The 17,654-nt window shown below is 45.8% G+C and overlaps 1 protein-coding gene across 8 annotated transcripts in view; it reads right to left on the bottom strand.

The window, feature by feature from the left end:
- Nucleotides 1-2,664: 2,664 nt before the first annotated feature.
- Nucleotides 2,665-17,654, bottom strand: part of IP6K1 (inositol hexakisphosphate kinase 1) — a 72,361-nt gene continuing 57,371 nt past the window's right edge. For 7 of the 8 annotated variants that reach the window (XM_020998990.2, XM_020998989.2, XM_020998988.2 and 4 more), the window contains 5 exons: nt 15,447-15,794; nt 10,416-10,626; nt 9,745-9,929; nt 7,931-8,106; nt 2,665-7,121 (listed from right to left, as the gene is read on the bottom strand). In XM_020998990.2, the coding sequence (XP_020854649.1) occupies nt 6,600-7,121; nt 7,931-8,106; nt 9,745-9,929; nt 10,416-10,626; nt 15,447-15,669 (1,317 nt within the window). In that variant the 5' untranslated portion in view covers nt 15,670-15,794 and the 3' untranslated portion in view covers nt 2,665-6,599. The remainder of the gene's footprint in view (nt 7,122-7,930; nt 8,107-9,744; nt 9,930-10,415; nt 10,627-15,446; nt 15,795-17,654) is intronic. The other variant, XM_020998992.2, reaches the window with a different exon arrangement.

Raw genomic sequence — 17,654 nt, 5'->3', positions numbered from 1 at the left:
CTACATTAAAAGACTGTAGGGCATGGAATATGATATTCTGTAAGGCAAAGGAGCTTGGATTACAACCAAGGATCAACTACCCAGTGAAAATGAGCATGATCTTTCAGGGGAGGAGATGGATATTCAAAGAAATAGGGGACTTCCAAACCTTCCTGATAAAAAGACGAGAGCTCAACAGAAAATTTGATCTTCAAATACAAGACTCAAGAGAGACATAAAAAGGTAAATGGGACAGAAAGAAACAACATGTTATTAATAAGGGCAAACTGTTTACATCCCTACAAGGGAAGATGACACTTGTAACTCTTGAGAACTGTATTGTTATTACACCATGTTAAAGGGTATACATAAAGGGGATGGGTATAAATTGACTTTGATGTAATGATGAAAAAAATCTAATCAAGTGGGTTAAATGGATCCAAGTAAGTGAATTAATCTGATCCAACTAAAAAAATGTACTGAGAGAAAAGGAAAGGAGGCAGCAGACAAGGGTAAATTACATCACAGGAAAAGGCACAAAATCCTATTACAGCAGAGGGAAAGAAGGGAGGGAGATGAGCATTGTTCCAACCTTACTCTCATCAGATTTGGCTCAAGAAAGGAATAACAATCAGGCATAGAAATCTAACATGCTCTATAGGCAGTAGGAAGGAAAAGGGGAAAGAAAAGGGAGGGGGTTAATAGAAGGGAGGTGGGACTGAGGTAAGTGGTAGTCAAAAGCAAAACATTAGTGAGGAGGTAAAAGGAGAAAGGAGAAAGAAAAGCATAAAGGGTGGGTTGAAGGATAAAGGGAAAGACACAGACAGTAATAATTGTGAATGTGATATATGAATGTAATGGAATACTATTATGCTATAAGAAATGATGAACAGGCAGACTAAAGATAAACCTAGAAAGACTTGTATGGTTTGATGCTGAATGAAGTGAGCAGAATCAGGAGAATGTTGTACACAGTAACAACCACACTGAGTGGTGACTTTGATAGACTTAACCCCTCTCAGCAATATAAGGATCTAAGACATCTCCAAAAGCCTCATGATGGAAAAGGCTATCCACATCCAAAGAAAAGAGCTATGGAGTTTGAATGCAGATCAAAGCATACTATTTGCTATTTTTTTCTTTTGTTGTGTTTTGTTTCCTCTTTCTGGTGGTTCCTCCTATTATAGTTCTAATTCTTCCTTACAACATGACTAATGGGAAAATGTTTAATAGGAATGTATGTGTATAGCTTATATCAGATTATGTGCTGACCAGGGGAAGGAGGTAGGGAGAAAAATTTAAAACTCAAAAGCTTATGGAAGTGATTGTTGATATTAAATTAAAAAAATTTTTTTAAAAAAGCATGGGTTCTAACCTTGACTCAGGTCTTACCAGCTGTAAATTATTTAATACCTCTGAGCCTCAGGCTTCATCTATAAAATAGGGACAATAATAGCAGCCACCTCCCAGGGTGGATGTGCAAATACAGAATGGCCCAAGGTTGTTGTAAGAGAATGAGCTAGACAATCTCTCCCTGGGACACCATGCTCCTGAACCTGGGGCAGAGGCTGACCCCTTAGCTCTTTCTCCTGGAAATAATCTGTGGCATCAAGTTACTCCCTTCCTGGGGGAAAGCCCATACCTACGACCCCACCCCAGAGCAGGGAGAGGTGGGCCACCAACTCCTGACCATGGCTGCTCCTCTTGCAGCTGGGGACTTGCATGTATCACCGTAGGCTGCAAGCAAAGGGGGCCATGATTTTGCTGGGCAATGGCTTCATTGGAAGGGACAGAAGCTAAAGGGGGTGGGCCTTGTTATGGTGTATTAGTCAATTTTTTTTTTTGTGAGGCGATCAGGGTTAAGTGACTTGCTCAAGGTCACACAGCTAGTAAGTGTTATGTGTCTGAGGCTGGATTTGAGCTCAACTCCTCCTGACTCCAGGGCCGGTGCTCTTTCCACTGCACCACCTAGCTGCCCCTGTCATGGTGTATTAGGAATCTCTTTTGGCTACTTCAAAGCAGACTCTCACTTGCCATCATCTCTTAGGAACCCAGAAACATAAGCTCCCTGCGGGTTACTGACCTGCACCCAAAGGCAACTCTGGAGATAACGTAATTCCATTCTGCTGCTCTCTCTCTCACCAGTATTTGGCAAAGCAGAATGACACTGATCAGGGGAAAACACAGAAGAGTAAACTACGTTTTAAATAAGGAAACTCTTGAGCCTCCAACCCATCCTTCTCAGGGAACCTCTGCTAAAGTTGGCCTTTGTTTGCAGAGCTACCCAGATTCTCTCCCCAAACTTCTTTCCCTCAGAACTACACAGGGTCCTGTTGGCAGAATTGGACCACCCAAGTGACTGGTTGGTCGGTCCATAGCTGGCTTTGGGGCTTCAGCCCAGGTGGGAATGAATGTTGGAAGTTCAGGAGAAACAAATCTCTTCCTTCCAAGTCACCTCGCTTTTCATCTCTAATGCACTTACATACTTATCTCAATTTTCCCTCTATGTCACATCCCCCTGGTAGGCTGTGAGCTTCATTTATGGAGGCAGAGATCTCTTGTGTAACTAACTTGTGAGCTCTGCCAGGAGGTACCAAAGGGCTGCTGAATCTGAAGGAACTGAGCAGCTCCACGTGGAAATCTCACTTGACACCTTCTCTGAGGAATATCAGACAGAGAACACGCTTGTACATTTCTAGGCGCCTTTATTTTTTATATACATGACTTTTGGACAGAAGGCAAGGGAACAGTGCGGGGTGAATACAGACACTGTTAACAATCATGCCCCTAAACAAGTTCCAGAGAAAACTAAAGATATGCAGAAAAATGCCAGAAGACAAATGTAATAATGCCACTATGCAGGAGACTGGACAAGTAGAGAGTTTTCTTCTAAGTCAGCAGAGCTGACATGGCTGATTGTCCTTATACTTCCAGGAAGAGCAGTGGGAGATGGGGAGGTTCTTGCCAACTCCCCCACAAGCAAAGCAAGGCACTGCTCCCCTCATGGAAACACAAACCTATCACGATATTCCCCTATGGCAAAGCAATGTTCCAGGGTTTTGCGGGAGTCCCAGCCCTCCCTGGTCCATTCCCATTCCACAGACCTGTTGGCGGCCTGACATCAGAAGCCCTGCCTTCCATTTTTTGCAAGTGGCTAGTGCTTACTCATTGGCCCCCCGTAAATACTGTACAGAGATCTCAAACAAAAGCACCCATGTGTGCTGGGCTCCCTTGCCATCCCTCTCTTTGGTCCAGTGCTGGGATCACATAGTCCCTCCCTCCAAGTTGGCAAAGAGATGCAGGCCACTGGAGGGGATGTAACGGGCAGGAGGAAAGATGGCAAAGGGCCCATCAACTCCAAAGTGTCCACTGCCCAGCTCCCCTGGATGCCAGCCAGACTTTTATGGCCAAGCTGTGTCTGACAGCTGGCTTTTACTAGCTATTTCTGGGCAAGCAAAAGACACCTTCCCCATGCATGCAGGACTGGGCATGGCCAGTGACCAGGAGTGGGGCATGTGGTCTGAAAATGGTGTCCTTGGAAATCTAAAACACTTCTATGGTGGACACCTCCATGTTGTTCCCTGCTCTGAGGATAACCTTAGAATCTGCCATTTTTACATCCCCGGGGCCCAACCTGGGAATAATGGGGCCCAGAAATACTGAGTAAGTAGGCACAGCCTGTTCATCCTCAGCAAGGTGCAGCTGGGCTCAAAACGGAGGGACACTGTCCCAAGGTCCCAGAAACACTGACTGCTCCAGCCAGGCATTTAACCGGCTGGAAAGCTAAAGCAGGCATGCTGCACAATCTATTAGACATCTGTCTTCTCCTCTGCATAGCACTGGGAATGAACACTGTCTGCTCTTCAAAGGCACCTATCTCCCATAGTGGAGACCACAGCAAAATGCAAGGGAGAAGTGGGTCATTACCAGAAGGTCCTGGGGCTAGAGTTCCAACTCAGATGAGCTGTTCTGCCCTCGGGGGATCACTGGGTTAAACCAGGCAATGGCATTTTAACATCAAAGTCTGTTCTGCCCTAGGGCTCACCCCAAGGTCCACATCTAGAGGCCAGCCTACCTCAGAGGGAAACTCTCATAGCTCCAGGGCCCAATTTAAGATGTAGTGCCTGGATGTCTAAAAAGAAAGAGACCATCTCATGTCACAGTCTCATCTAGAGATGGCTCAGCTCCCTTTCCACGCTGAAGCCAGGAAAGACATAAGGTAACAATGATACATGCTGAGTTCCCTACAGGAAGATGAGGTTAAAGATATCATACACATAGCTCTCTCTCTCTCTCTCTCTCTCTCTCTCTCTCTCTCTCTCGTGCATACGCATGCTTCTCAGTCCCTCTTGAGCCTAGTAGCATGGAACAGTTTGTTCTCACTGAGCTGTCCAGACTGGCAGTATCACTGACAACCCCTGGTAGACTCTGTGTATCCAAGTTGGCTTGAAACTCCTGGGGCTTTGAGTTAAGTCCCAATATGGTACATCACTTCCCAAGACTAGTCTTATGCTTCAGACCTGCAAGCCAGGGTGAGAATATAGAGAAGGGATGGCAAACAGCCTCCAGCACCCTCTGTTCTGGCCCTTCCCACAGGCATGAAGAAAGAGGCAAGGGCTGGGCCAAGCACCCAAAGCACCGGTCAGTCAGGGCTGAGAAAACCAACCCCCACGCTTTTTCTTTGCCTTCACTCCAGCTGCCTCCCTTGGATTATGCTGACCATTGGGCACTGACTAGTGAGGAGACTGAACAGGAAGAGCACACTGCCCTGGTACTCCCTACGACTTAATCCACTTCCTCCAGAAACTTCAGCATCTACGAAGAGTCCAACTCCAAGGCAAGAACCCCAGTTAGTAGCTGCTTGAGAAGGGAGTACGGAGGAAGAATTATTAACAAAGGGGTCAATGTCAGTGGCCAGCTAGCCATCCTCACCATTGCACATTGCTCACACCTAGAGACAAACTTGAGAGCTGGCCCAGAAGGACATAAAAAAATCCTCAAATGTCACTCTCAACACTCTACCTTTTCTTAAAATTCAGCAGGCACCACAAAAGTCAGAACCCGCCACGGGCTATTGGGCCTGCAGCCCAAGCTGCTCACTTCCAAGGCTTGCATTTCTCGGTTCTGTGTTCTGGTTTTATTCGTTCAGTGAGTCCTGCTGCTCCTGACCAACCCACACCTGAAGTAGGTGGTGCAGACCACATGACACCTTACAGTTTTATAGGATCCAGGGCTCCAAAGAGAAGAGCAGCAAGAAGCAATATGGCAACCAAGGTTGGAGATCTTAGATCTTAGAAATCTAGAGAGATTTAAGTGCCTTCTTTCACTGCCCTAAACCAACAAGGCTCCAGCCCCCTACATCTGGGATTGGCCAACCACTAAGAGAAGTTGATGGCTATAAGCGGCCCTGGTCATAATCCATACTCCACCCCCCTCCCCACCCACCTCCCAGTGCCCAAAAATAATCTGCTGGGGGCAGGGGGGAAGGGAAGTAGGAGGGAATAGGAATAAAATTCACTCCCCTAGGCTTGTGGAGGAAACACTTCTCATGCTGCTGGAGTCTGGATGCATGCTATCAGGTGGAAGAAAGCAGGGTGGGGTTCAACTAGGGGTACCAAGGAGAGCCAGAGGAGGCCAAACGCTTACTAAGGCTGGCCTTTGCTAAGTTCCTATGTTCCATGCTCACCTGGCTTGTTTTAACTACCAGCCCAACTTCATACACCTGTTATCTTCCCCACCCCATCTTCAAATAGCTTAGTTCAGTCTCTCGCAGCTCAATTTCAAAAGGCAAGAAACAGCAGAAGCAGCCAACAGCAGCTAGAGGGGGAAGTGTAGTTCCAAGACTATCTCTTCAGGCAACCTGGCTTACCAGAGAAGTCTTACTGGCTGTTTTTCCCCATCCCTGCTAGGATGCTGAAAAACACACACACATTACAATCTCTTTCTCTTAGTCATTTCTCTTAGCTGTCCACAGACACAAGAGAAACTCCATACCAGGCTACTTGCTACCCAGAGTCCCTCTTGCTTTTCTCCGCCTGCTACAGATAGGTCTGGTGACCCCCCAGAGCCTCTCAGGAATAAGTGACATGCAAGAGCCTGGGGGCTCAAGTGCCTGACTGAAAAGCCTGCCCTTCAGTCAGGCTCCTGCTCTCAATTGCTCCCCAAGTTTGAGGCTTCAAGTGAGCCAATAAAAGGATCAGCGGAGTCTAAAGAGCCTTGTGGTCCCTGGCCCCCACCTGAAGCCTCCTTTTGGCCACAAACCAGGCAGAAGCCTGTGAACTAAAAAGACCAGAGCAGCCGACAGTCTCACCAAGGCCAAAACATTCGGAGATCCTCTTGCTAAGCCAGCCTGGACAAAGTCATCAAAGCCACATGGTTAATAAAATGGCTGAGCACATCTTCTGCTTTCTCCTCTCTCTCCTTCACTTTTATATATATGTATTCCAGGCTACAGCTAAAATCATTTCTTTTAGTTTACACCAAAGAGAAATATAACCCTTTAAAACCAAAGTCTGTCTTGTCTGCCCTCTGTGGTGGGTTCAGAGTGGGTGGTCCCTGCCTGTAGGTAGAGGGGAAAGGGCTCTGGGCAGTGACTGATACGGGGAGCCCAGTGTAGGACACTACTGGTTTTCCTCCCGCATCTGCTCCATGATGGTGATGAGGCTGTCTAGGCCGAACATGTAGCCCTTGTCGGGCCCGTCATGCACAGTAGGGTCATCCCGAAAGCCCTTGAACGTGCTGTGTGCAAAGTCAATCATGCGGACGTCCACCTTGGGTGTGGCAGAGGGGGATGTCTCGGGGCTGGTGCTAGGGCTGGTGCCATCAGGCATCATCTCAGGGAGCCCCGAGTCCACGTTCTTCGAGCGCGTGTCTGCCCGGCGCTCTAGGAACATCTCTGCCCTGCACTCCTTCCCATCGTAAATGATGAGGAGGGAGCTGGAGTAAAATCGGTAAGAGGCCTGCCTCTCCAGCACAGACTTCAAACCCCGAAGTTTGCTCAAGATGGGCTCAAAAAGATCTCTCCGGAGGTCCAGGCCATTGTGGAGATACTGGTAGAGAGCGTTGCGGAAGCCTTCAATCGAGAGCCCACGACCATAGTATTTATTCCTGCACAAATAATGCCCTGTGTCCAGCTGAAAAACCTGAAAGATCAGGAGATAGCATCAGTACATCGGTTATGGACGATGACTTCGGTGGCTTCCTTTCGCATGGTCTGTCAACAGAGCAGGGTTTTAATGGATACTGCCATTCATAAGACCATGGTGCATCCAATTCACATAGGACACGATGGTACAGACAGGAAAGGACCTGAGTCTCCCCCTTAGGCTAAGGGTCTTAAGCGCCTCCCTCCTCTCTTCCCCATCTGCTGCACCCCTCTATTAGTAACTGGACCCACCAAGACCTCCCTCCAGAGCTGATTTCTGGGAACCAGCAGGGCCTCCTTAGTCTAGAAGAAACCCCAAGAGAAAGGCAGGATCCTGAGGAGCCTCCACTACTTCCTAGATCCTTAGGCTATGGGAAATACCCCTTAGCTGAGCTCTGGGCTCTAGAGAAGATCCCAAAACAGCCACAGTCCCTATGAGTCTCAAAGAGTTATTGTCCAGATACCTAGGTCTTAGGCTGAAAAGTAAAAACACGAAGGCTGAACAGCTCACCTTCTGCAGGCATAAATAGGGCAGGAAACGGTCAGGGAGCACCCTGTGGTGGAAATTCCCTCGCAGAGATGACTCTGTGACCGTCACACTCCTGAAGGCCTGGCCTGCACAGGACCCAAAGTGGGAAGGGGCGGGTTGAAGGTAGCTCACGGATACACAACCCCTGAGCCTTTACCTTTCGCACTTAGGCTCACAAGCAAAAGCATCCGCCAGCAGAGGGAGCCCTGACACTAGCGGCAGCCCCTCCTGGGGCTCATCCCCAGCAGTAGCCCCGACGGCCACGCCGGGGCCTGTACCTGCATTCCGCAGACGCGGACGCCCAGAGTGGCAGAGGTGCTCTGCTCACACTTCTTCATCTGCCGGGCAGCCTTCTCCTCAGAGGCATCATCGCCGTGCTGCCTGGTCCCCATCTTCAGATCTAACACACAGGGGAACTTGAAGTGATGTACCACATTCTCCAGCAAGAGGAACTCTAGAGACTCAAGTCAAGGAGACTGCGTGCCTGCCCCCGGGGCAGGGCCAGGTTGGGGCTGTGTGGGCTCAGAAGGGCCACCTATCTCACTCAGGTCACTTCCTCTTTCAAATGAGCCTGGGTTAGGCCACCTCCAAGGCCCCTTCTGGCTCTGACTTTGATCATCCCTAAGTTCACTTGCTGAATCCCCATCTTTTAATACCTTTGTTTTAAATTCTGTCCTTATATCTTCAACACTTAATATAGTGTTTGTACACAGTACGTGCTCAATAAATGCTCACTGGGTTGGCATGGATCCCTTTGATCTCTGATCTCTAAGATTCAATTTGCTCAAATTTTCCCATAACAGGGTCATTCTTACTTATTGCTTTACAGTCATAACAGGGACTCCATACATTTTAACCATCATTAAAACACTTAGTTGAATTCTGTAATATCTGAATGACCACATAAATTTCAGAGATGAAAGGGACCTTAGAAATGATCTAATCCAATCCCCTCATTTCATGGGGTTGGGGGTGGGGGTAAGTGGTGGGAAGGAAGTGGTAGGGGTAGAGCCAAGGTCCCCTCAGAAACAGAACCTGGTTTTAAACCCACATCCTCCTTCCCAACCCTGCCACCTCTGACACATTCAGGCACATCCCTTCAAATCCTCTTTCCTGAGATGTTCACAGCTTTAGTGGAGTCTTTGCAGCACAAATATGGCCAGTCTGACCAATGCCCACACTCTCAGAGTCACTGATAATCTGGGGTCATGGTAGACATCTTTCCTACCGTGTCATTCCCTCCCTGCATCCAAATCAAGTGATCCTTAAGACACCTGGAACGTTTGCTGAAGCTGCTCTTTTCTCCCTCCCTTCTCTTTGCTCAAGTCCCACTTTCATCACCTAAAACACCTTGTTGGCAGTCAATGCTATCAGGGGTAAAGACTTGGCTAAATGTGTGTACATGTGTGTACTCTCGTCCACACACACAAAGCAGGAGCAGATCAAGCCTGTTCTAAGTTTAATTATTTCCCTTTATACGTGAAGAACTAAGGATTAGAGAGAAAAAAAGGACCTGCCCCCATCACACAGAAAATGACACGTGACAGCTGCAACTCAAAGGTGTGGCATTCTGATTCTGAACCCTGGCCAACTACACACAAGGTAGGAAATTTCTATTTAATCCTACACATTCTTTACAGTAGCATTTGGTATCCTGTAAGACTGAACCCTATTATGTTCATGGCCTATTAGGATCTACTGGCAAGTTTTCTAAAGACTTCCATGCCTTCATCTACATATTGCCCCAAACACCATGTAATTAGAAGCAGTAACTGCTGGTTCATGCTGATGTCTAAGCTTTTGGATCTCTACCTGTCTGCACTGAAGGCAGAGGAGCACATGAGAATGAACCACGGACCGGAGGGTCCAGGACAGCCAAAGTGATGTGCCAGTTTCTATGCTGGACAGCCCTGGCACTACCAGCCTCTCAGAGCACTTTGTTAACCATATGGCACTGTCTACACAGAGTTTTTTAATTGTTTTTACAAAAGCACTAAAAGGGGACTCGGCGGCATGGAAGAGCAGAGGTAAGGCACACAATCTTGCCAAGAGGACCAGCAGGAGCCTCCCGCCCACCCACTCTGTAGGATACTGTAGAGCTTCCTCTCCTTAGACTCCGAGCGCATCCGGCTCAGCTGCTGCTTGTGGCAACGCAGGCTCCAGGGGTTGTAGCTGATTTTTTCCGAGCTCAGGCCGCTGTTCCCGTCGAGCATCTGGAAGGGGACATCCGAGTGGATGTGCAGCTCCACTTTGGGGCTCTTCAACTCCTGTGAGCTGCTGGGGGAGGAAACAGCACAAGAGTCATGGGCGAGGCCCCTGGAGCCTGCGCACTGGACCACTGAGGCTCCGAGGCCACTTAGCCTGCCTGTCTCTGCTCTGACAGCTGCACTTCTGCTGACACATTTCTAAGAGGTTATGTTAGAAGATCACAAGTGAAGGGAACTCCCTCCCTCCCATCCTAACTTAGGGATAGCTCTGAATGTACTGGGAGTTGCGACTGGCCTTCTGGCCCTTGCTCTCTTCACCCAGAGGACGTACAGGATTTTGTAACGACCCTGCTCCAAAGCGAGTATTCCATAAGCTGGGTATCATCTTTTTGTTAAAAGCTTTTTTTCTGGCCCTCCTTTTACAAGATGCTCAGACAGTTTATATCTTCCTCCCCCTTGTGTCCAAGCCCATCACTACGGTGTCAGAAGACAATGCAACAGCTTCCAGCCTGGTGACCATGCTGGCCCAGGCTCCCCTGCTCCTGCGTCCTGTTACCTATCTGTGCTCTCTGGGGCCAGCCCTGCCCGTTCCTCCTTATGTTCACTGCCACTGCCTGAGCGATGAAGGCTTCGGCGGGAATGCTTGCGTCGGGGCTGCTCGCGCTCTGGTGGGTCGTCCTGCTCCAGAGCCTCACTTTCCACGTAAGGATAGGCCACCAGGTTAATGTAGCCATCGCTGTCCCCCTCAAAACAGACAGACACAACACCTGCCAGGAGAAATGGGACAAGACAGGCCATAAACATTTAAGGCGCTACAGTGGAAAGGGACGTAGGCTATATCACCCTGCCCAAGATGGAGACATGTTACTCTTCCTGAGGAGCTTGAAAGAAAATGAAGGAAAATGGGTGTTTCTGAGCCTCCTCAACCTCATGCCTTCTGCAGAAACAGAACCATCACATGGACAGATGGACGGACGGACAGACAGAAAGAAGGAAGGAAGGAAGGCAAGCCAGGAGAAACCCTCCAAACACAACAACTTCCTCAAGTTTGTCTTGACCACAGTGAAAGCTCTTAACCCTTTCAGACCTTCTCCTTTCTCACCTTGTTTTTTCCAGATGAATTCCTTACTATTGCTCCACCATAAAAGTACTCTGCTTCCTGAGCAAGTATGCCTATCTTTAAACCTTGGCTGTGAGTACACTGTTCTATTCCTATTGCAGTCTATTCACACCTTTTACCCCCACACCCACCTCATAAAACAAGGGGGCTGGATTATATCATTTCTAAGACCCCTTTCATCTCTGAAATTTATATGGCCATTTGATTATTACAGAATTCATCTACAATTTTTTAAAACGACTGTTAAAATGCATAGAGTCCCTATTATAAGTACATCAAACAATAAGAGATAGGGTCTCTCTTCCTCCTTTTTTCTCCTCTCTGCCAGTGCTAGCAAGGAATATTTTAGAGGTAGATGATATTTCCCAAATTAACAGCTTTGAGATGTATAATTCAGTTCTTTCCCTCATTTGAGGGAGGGTCCTTCCACCATAGGACCATAAGCACTTTACAGTTTAGGTACATTTTTCTAACCATTTTAGGTTTTCCTATGTTAATGCCCCTCCCACAGCTGCTAGCCTAATACAGTCATTCTATTAACAAGCTAGGCACACAGCATCTCCTGGATCTTAACCAAAGGGGCTAAGACTATAAATGCCAGCTTAAAGAGAAGAATGAAAAGTAATGAAACCTGGATACTTAATCAACACTTGGAGGTTGGCTAGGTCCCTTCTTAAAGTCTCTTCTGGGTCAGAAATTTTCTTTTACGCTACAGGAAGAAAAGGTTCCAGCCTCTAGATTTAGGATTGGAAAGGGACCTTAGGGGTCATCTAATCCAGCTCCTTCACTTTTTGTTGTTTTTGTTTTTTATTTTTGCTAGGCAGTGGGGTTAAGTGACTCGCCCCAGGGTCACACAGCTAGTAAGTGTCAAGTGTCTGAGGCCAGATTTGAACTCAGGTCCTCCTAACTCTATCCACCAGCTCCTTCATTTTACAGGGGGAGTCTTGGTGTCAAGATTAATTCTTCAAGCCTTCTTTGAGTCATAAGGATAAAGAGACTGTCTTCAGTTGTTGTTGGGCTTATAATAAGAACCAAAATATAAAAAAATCCCTAACCCCTATAACTTAATTCTGGCTCAAGAGAAGGACACAGCAGAGACATGGCTGATTTTAACTTATCTTTTTCTTAGATTTATGGATAGCTCTATATGCTCAGAAAACATTTTTCTGAACTCTCTTTTTCACAAATGGGCAGGAAGAGCCAGCTGGAGTCTAGAGAATCTATTAGAAAGAGCCTATAGTAATAACCTGCCATGGCCTGTGGCAAAGGTTCCCAGCTTGATCTGTAACAATTACCTTCACGATCCCCAACCAATCAAATGCTAGCAAAGGCCATGGTATGTGGAACAGACAAATATACAATTTCTACATCAGATTCAAGAAAGAAACAGACATCTGGAGGGTGAAGGGTCTGTATGCTGTGTGTGTGTGTATACATTTGTCTGTCAAAAGAAGCAGGTGGAGAAAGAATCAATGTTCCACTACTGGTTCAAAAATTCCAAATTCAAACATTTCCCCCTCTTTTGCCTTCACCCTAGGTAGGTAGGAAAAGAAAGGCACTTTCACTAGCATTTGGCCCAAGCCACAATTTTCTGGGCAATTAGGTTTTTGCAAGACTGATATACAAGAGGCAGGTTTTGTTAAGTCAACCTCTCAAAAGTCTACCACCAATAACTTTACAGTATGTTTTATTTTAACGGAAGACATTAAATGTCATTTAAAATCTCTGTAATTCCTGTGCCAAAAATAACAGTAGTGCATCAGCTTTACTTCTGCTGTGGGAATGGGAAGAACTGAAAGGAAACAAAACTCTTTAATTAGGAAGAGACTGGGGCGGGAAGAACAGTCTAAAACCCACCTGGCTTTCAACAGTCTATGTTCACTATAGCTGGCAAGTTGTTTCAGTACTCTTGCCCAACTTCCTAGAGCTACAAGAGCTTGCCTGAAACATTTCAGCTAATTTTGAGAGGCCTCAGAACCCCCCAAGCAGCCATGGGATACCCAAGAGAACTGTAACTGCACAGGGTAATCAATTCAGAGATGGAAGGGACCCTGAGCATCATCTAAACCTGCTCATTTTACAGACAAGGAAGCCAAGGCCCGGGAAAGTCGAAAGGCGTAGTCAGTGGCAGGGCCAGAATCTCTGAGCCCCAGGGCTACACTCTTTCTTTCCACTGTCTGGCACTGCTTCCCCTGCTCAGCCCCCAACCCCCGATTCTTGCAGTTGGAAGAGAGGCAAAAGTGAAGTTCTACAACCAGCCTGACCAGAGATCTTAAGTTAGTACAGAAGGTGTGGAGTCAGTATATAACTGGGCTCACGGCTGACCTCCAACACCGACATCGTCTAATTTCTGGAAGCCTCAGCCTCCTCATGTGTGAAGTGAGTAACAGTATATACCCGCCTCACAGGCTGCTGGAAGGATCACACGAGGTATGGCACATCATTGGCTCTTCTTTCCAGCCATATCAGTGCATGCACTGCATAGAGCTTACAGGGAAGCTCTGCCTCCACTTACCAAGCTGCTGACAATGAGAGCAGAAGCTTTGTAAAAACAGCCCTGGAGGGCTCCTCACCCCTGCTGCCCACCACAATCCAGCAAGTCACAGCCCCACTGCTTGTTCTAAACACCCCAACACAGCAGAGAGGGTCAATGGCACTGTCAACTCGGAGAAATCTGTCACATTCTGACTGATGCCAGGGTAGACTACCTCCTTTTCAGCACAGACCGACCAGAAAAGCCAACTCCTTACAAACACAAGGCAGGTCTGAGTCACAATCATCAAAGCCGGGACGAGATGGGTTAGGGCCTCTAGTCCTTCCCTAAGAAGAAACTTTAACATCTCAAATTCTGCCCCAGCTCCCTCTTTCCTCAGTGAGGAGAAAGCTCATCCCACAAGGAGTTCAGATGCCACTAAGGAAAGATAAAGACCCAACTTCTGAGAAGGAAACCTAAAATTTCATTTCCCCTTCTCTCAAGTCAAATGAGGCCCATTCCATAAAAAGTAAATAAAAAGAAATGGCACAAAAATGGTTACAAAGGGGTAGCTACATGGCGCAGTGGATAGAGTACTTGTAGACCTGAGTTCAAATCCGGTCTCAGACCAGACACTTGACATTTACTAGCCGTGTGACCCTGGGCAAGTCACTTAACCCCAATTGACTCACCAAAATAAATGGTTACAAAAATCACTGGATCCTAGATTGAAAGCTATAAAAGGCCTTAGAAGTCATCCAGTCCAAGCCTCTCATTTTGCAGGTGTGAAAACTCAGTCTCAGAGAGTTTAAGCCACTTGCTCAAAGTCAGGAAGATATTAAGTGACCAAGGGGTGCCTCAAACCCTATGACATTTAGCTCTAGTCTTCTTGTCACTCTATCACACAGCCTTCCTCAAATGCACACAATGTGTGAACCTGTAATACAGAGACTTAACAGTCAGTTTCACTAAGCAGAGAAGTGAATAGCTCACCAATGGGGTTCTAGGAGATACTATTCTTTTCCTTTTCCTGAAGTATCAATCCTCATCCCCTTTTAAAAACTTTCTGTGGACAAGACTTCACCTTTAGTTCATTACTACCTACTCTGCCGCTCTTCACCAATTAAGAGAGCCCCTCCTACCAAACTTTTCCTAAAAAGCAAAGAAGACAATCATTGACATAGCTGGGTTTTATTTATTTCTTTGCTACTGTCCTTCACATGTCAGTTCTCCCAGGCCCCAATCCTCCTCAAAATCCCTTCTAATTTATCTACTGTTCTTTATTATAGACAGGCCCAGGCTTGACAATGTCTTTCCTCCCTCATCAGCTATCTCTTACACTTAAATGAAAAAAAAACTATCTAAAATACTCTTAAAAAAAGAAACAACCCAGGACAGTTAGCACCTCTTCTGCATAAGTCTACAAATACAAGGCACTAGAGGACGCTGCTGCACACTAGAAAAGTCTGATCAACCATAATGCCTTAATGCAGTCTCAATGCAGCGTGCTGCACAGTATAAAGTCCTGGATTAGGACCAGAACCTAGGCAGGGGTCAGAGGACTCACCACCTGTGGGACCTTACACAAGTCATATAACCTCACTTGGCTTCAGTGTTCTCATCTGTAAAATGAGGTGGTGAGATTAGATGAATTCTAAACATATCCTGTTTACAGGCCAACTGGAACTCGTTTTGGGAGGAAAAACCTGAGAACTTCTGAGTGCCTTGCTACAACCAACACCACAAATGGACATTTCTTTTCATGTGAGGCTTATTTAGAATATTTAGGAAAAAGTGAGTGAGCTGTTCTGGAATGAAAACCACAACTGCTGCTTCTGGGAACAGGAAAATACAATTACAACCCATTATTAACTAATGAAAGTTAACTAGAATAACATCTAAAGATAATGATGGAAATCTACCAAAGCAGAATGCCCAACAATGGACAGTTTGGCATAACAGAGTACAGAGACTTTTGTCCCTTTGGGGCTTACCTTTGTATTCAGGGGTGAACTCCTTCATTTCAGGGGGGAGAGACTCATAGAAACGTTGCTCCCGGGAAATGAGTGGCTTGCACACGGTGTGGTCATCATAGCGCATCATGCTGCTGTGACCACCCACCTGGTGGATGAAGGGCTCCAGGAGGACTCCTGGGTTTCCAGCTCGACTTGCATTCTTGCCATACTTCCCCACTTCCATGGTTTGACAAACACACATTGCGTTGGGGGCCAGTCGCACAATGAGGGCAAAGGGAGTAGCACATGGGCCACAAGAGAAGAGTACGATGGAAGACCCTGGCTAGTTGAAAGCCAATGTTTTGAGTCTGCTTGCCTTAATAGTTCCTGTTAAAAAACAACAAAAAAACAAAAAAAAAGAGGGGTGAAGGAGAATGGGAGTGGAGATAATAAATTTTTTTTTAAAAAATGAAGTTAGAACAAGGAAAAGTAGATATATATCAAATCTCTCTGAAATTTTAGTCTCTATTGTACCCAATAAACAATAAATTTATCAGGCTCTCTTGTTCCTCATACTCTTGTAAGTTCTCCTAGACATCCTCTAACCTAAAAGCCTAATTGTTAAGGCTCTTTAAAAAATGATACACCTCCCCTATACCTATCAACTTTATATCTCATGTTTCAGATATAAGGACAGCTTAACCACAGAACAGCTTATATTTATCATGTATGACTCATTCCTGTGCCTATTCAAAGTCATCTCAATCATAACTCAGAGGAAGGACCTTCAGTTGGACTGAAAAATAGGACTGTAAGCCCTATTTAAAAATCACTAGCTTTCCAACCCTCTTACCAAGGACCAGTAGCATCTTGGGATGCAAAAATGATTCACTATTTTCAAGAGAAACTCAGATTTCCTCCTAGATTTGCCTCACCTAAAGTTATTGCTACTTTTCTCAATCATACAACAAACCAGCCTGATAGCTTTCCCTCACTGGCTAATTTCATGGTGGAAGAAGAAAGGAAATGAGGGTTAGGGAGTTCCTTAGCAAATAAGAAGGCCCTTTTATAATTCCCTAGTATGACCTTTCAAGTAAATGTTATCTCAAGAAAATTCAAGTGGTTCACAAAGCTATGAATCAGGAAAGCAGCAGGTATGCTATCACTGAAACAAAGAGGAGAAAATGGAAATAAAAAACTATAGAGTGATGATATAATTCTTAGGATACCCAAGAAACTATGCAGACTGTGTCATGGTAAACAAAAGGAGGATGTTATCACTGCTACTCTTCTAGGTTGCCTAAGCTCATTGTGAGACTGGGCAAATTCTCCAAGTTCTCTCCATACACAAAATGCTAACAACACCTTGACTTCAGGGAGATGGGAGAAACTAATGAGACAACACAACTGAAAGTGCCCTGACTTTTTTGAGGAAAAGAGGTACAAATGAAATGTTCTTTAATACCTACACACTTCTTCCCAACTCCCTCATTAATTACAGTGCCCCCCCAGCTAGAGCAACTTGGTTATGAAGTTTGGAAATACAACCCACTAGCAAAGCAGGTTTTATATTGCCTCTAGACACACACCCTCTTTCTCTACTAAATGACCCCAGACGCCAGAGGCCAGAGAGGATATATAAGGATCCAAAAAGAATTGCTGTAATGTGAAAATATGTTTAATGGGTATGTAAATGTAAAGCCTATGTCAGATTGTGTGCCGTCTTGGGGAGGGTGGGGGGGAGAAAAAGGGAGAAAAAATTTTCAACACAAAAGCATATGGCAAAATGAATTGCTGAATAAAGGAGATGCTCTCCTTAAGTAATATTCTTTCCCTCTCAAATAATTTTCCCTAAGGTTGCCTACTACATGATATAGTGTAAAGAACCTGGGAATCATAATACCTAGATTTGAGAGTCCCAGTTATTTGGGTAAATTAACTAAATTTCTATAGTTTTCAATTTCCTTATCTGCTACACGCAAATAATTTTACCACTTGCAAAGAGTTGTTTTAAGTAAAGTGCTTTGTAAAGTGTAAAGTGCTACAGAAATTAGTTTGTCATCATTAATAGCAATAAAGGCTGGGTTTTAGGCTTTAATTTAATAAAAAGCAAACATGAGTTACTATAAGTTCTCAAGCACTGGGAAAAAGGAAAAAAGACTTAAAAGGACAGGACTCATGAACGGAATATAGCTATGGAAGGGTATTTGGAAGAAACAGATTTGACAGAAGGGAGAGCACAGAATA

The sequence above is a fragment of the Phascolarctos cinereus genome, unplaced genomic scaffold, assembly GCF_003287225.1.
Source record: "Phascolarctos cinereus isolate Bilbo 61053 unplaced genomic scaffold, phaCin_HiC Scaffold_4;HRSCAF=312, whole genome shotgun sequence".
NCBI classification, from domain to species: Eukaryota; Metazoa; Chordata; class Mammalia; order Diprotodontia; family Phascolarctidae; genus Phascolarctos; species Phascolarctos cinereus.
Note: the sequence above shows the minus strand (reverse complement) of the source record. Positions and strands in the feature narration are given on the sequence as shown.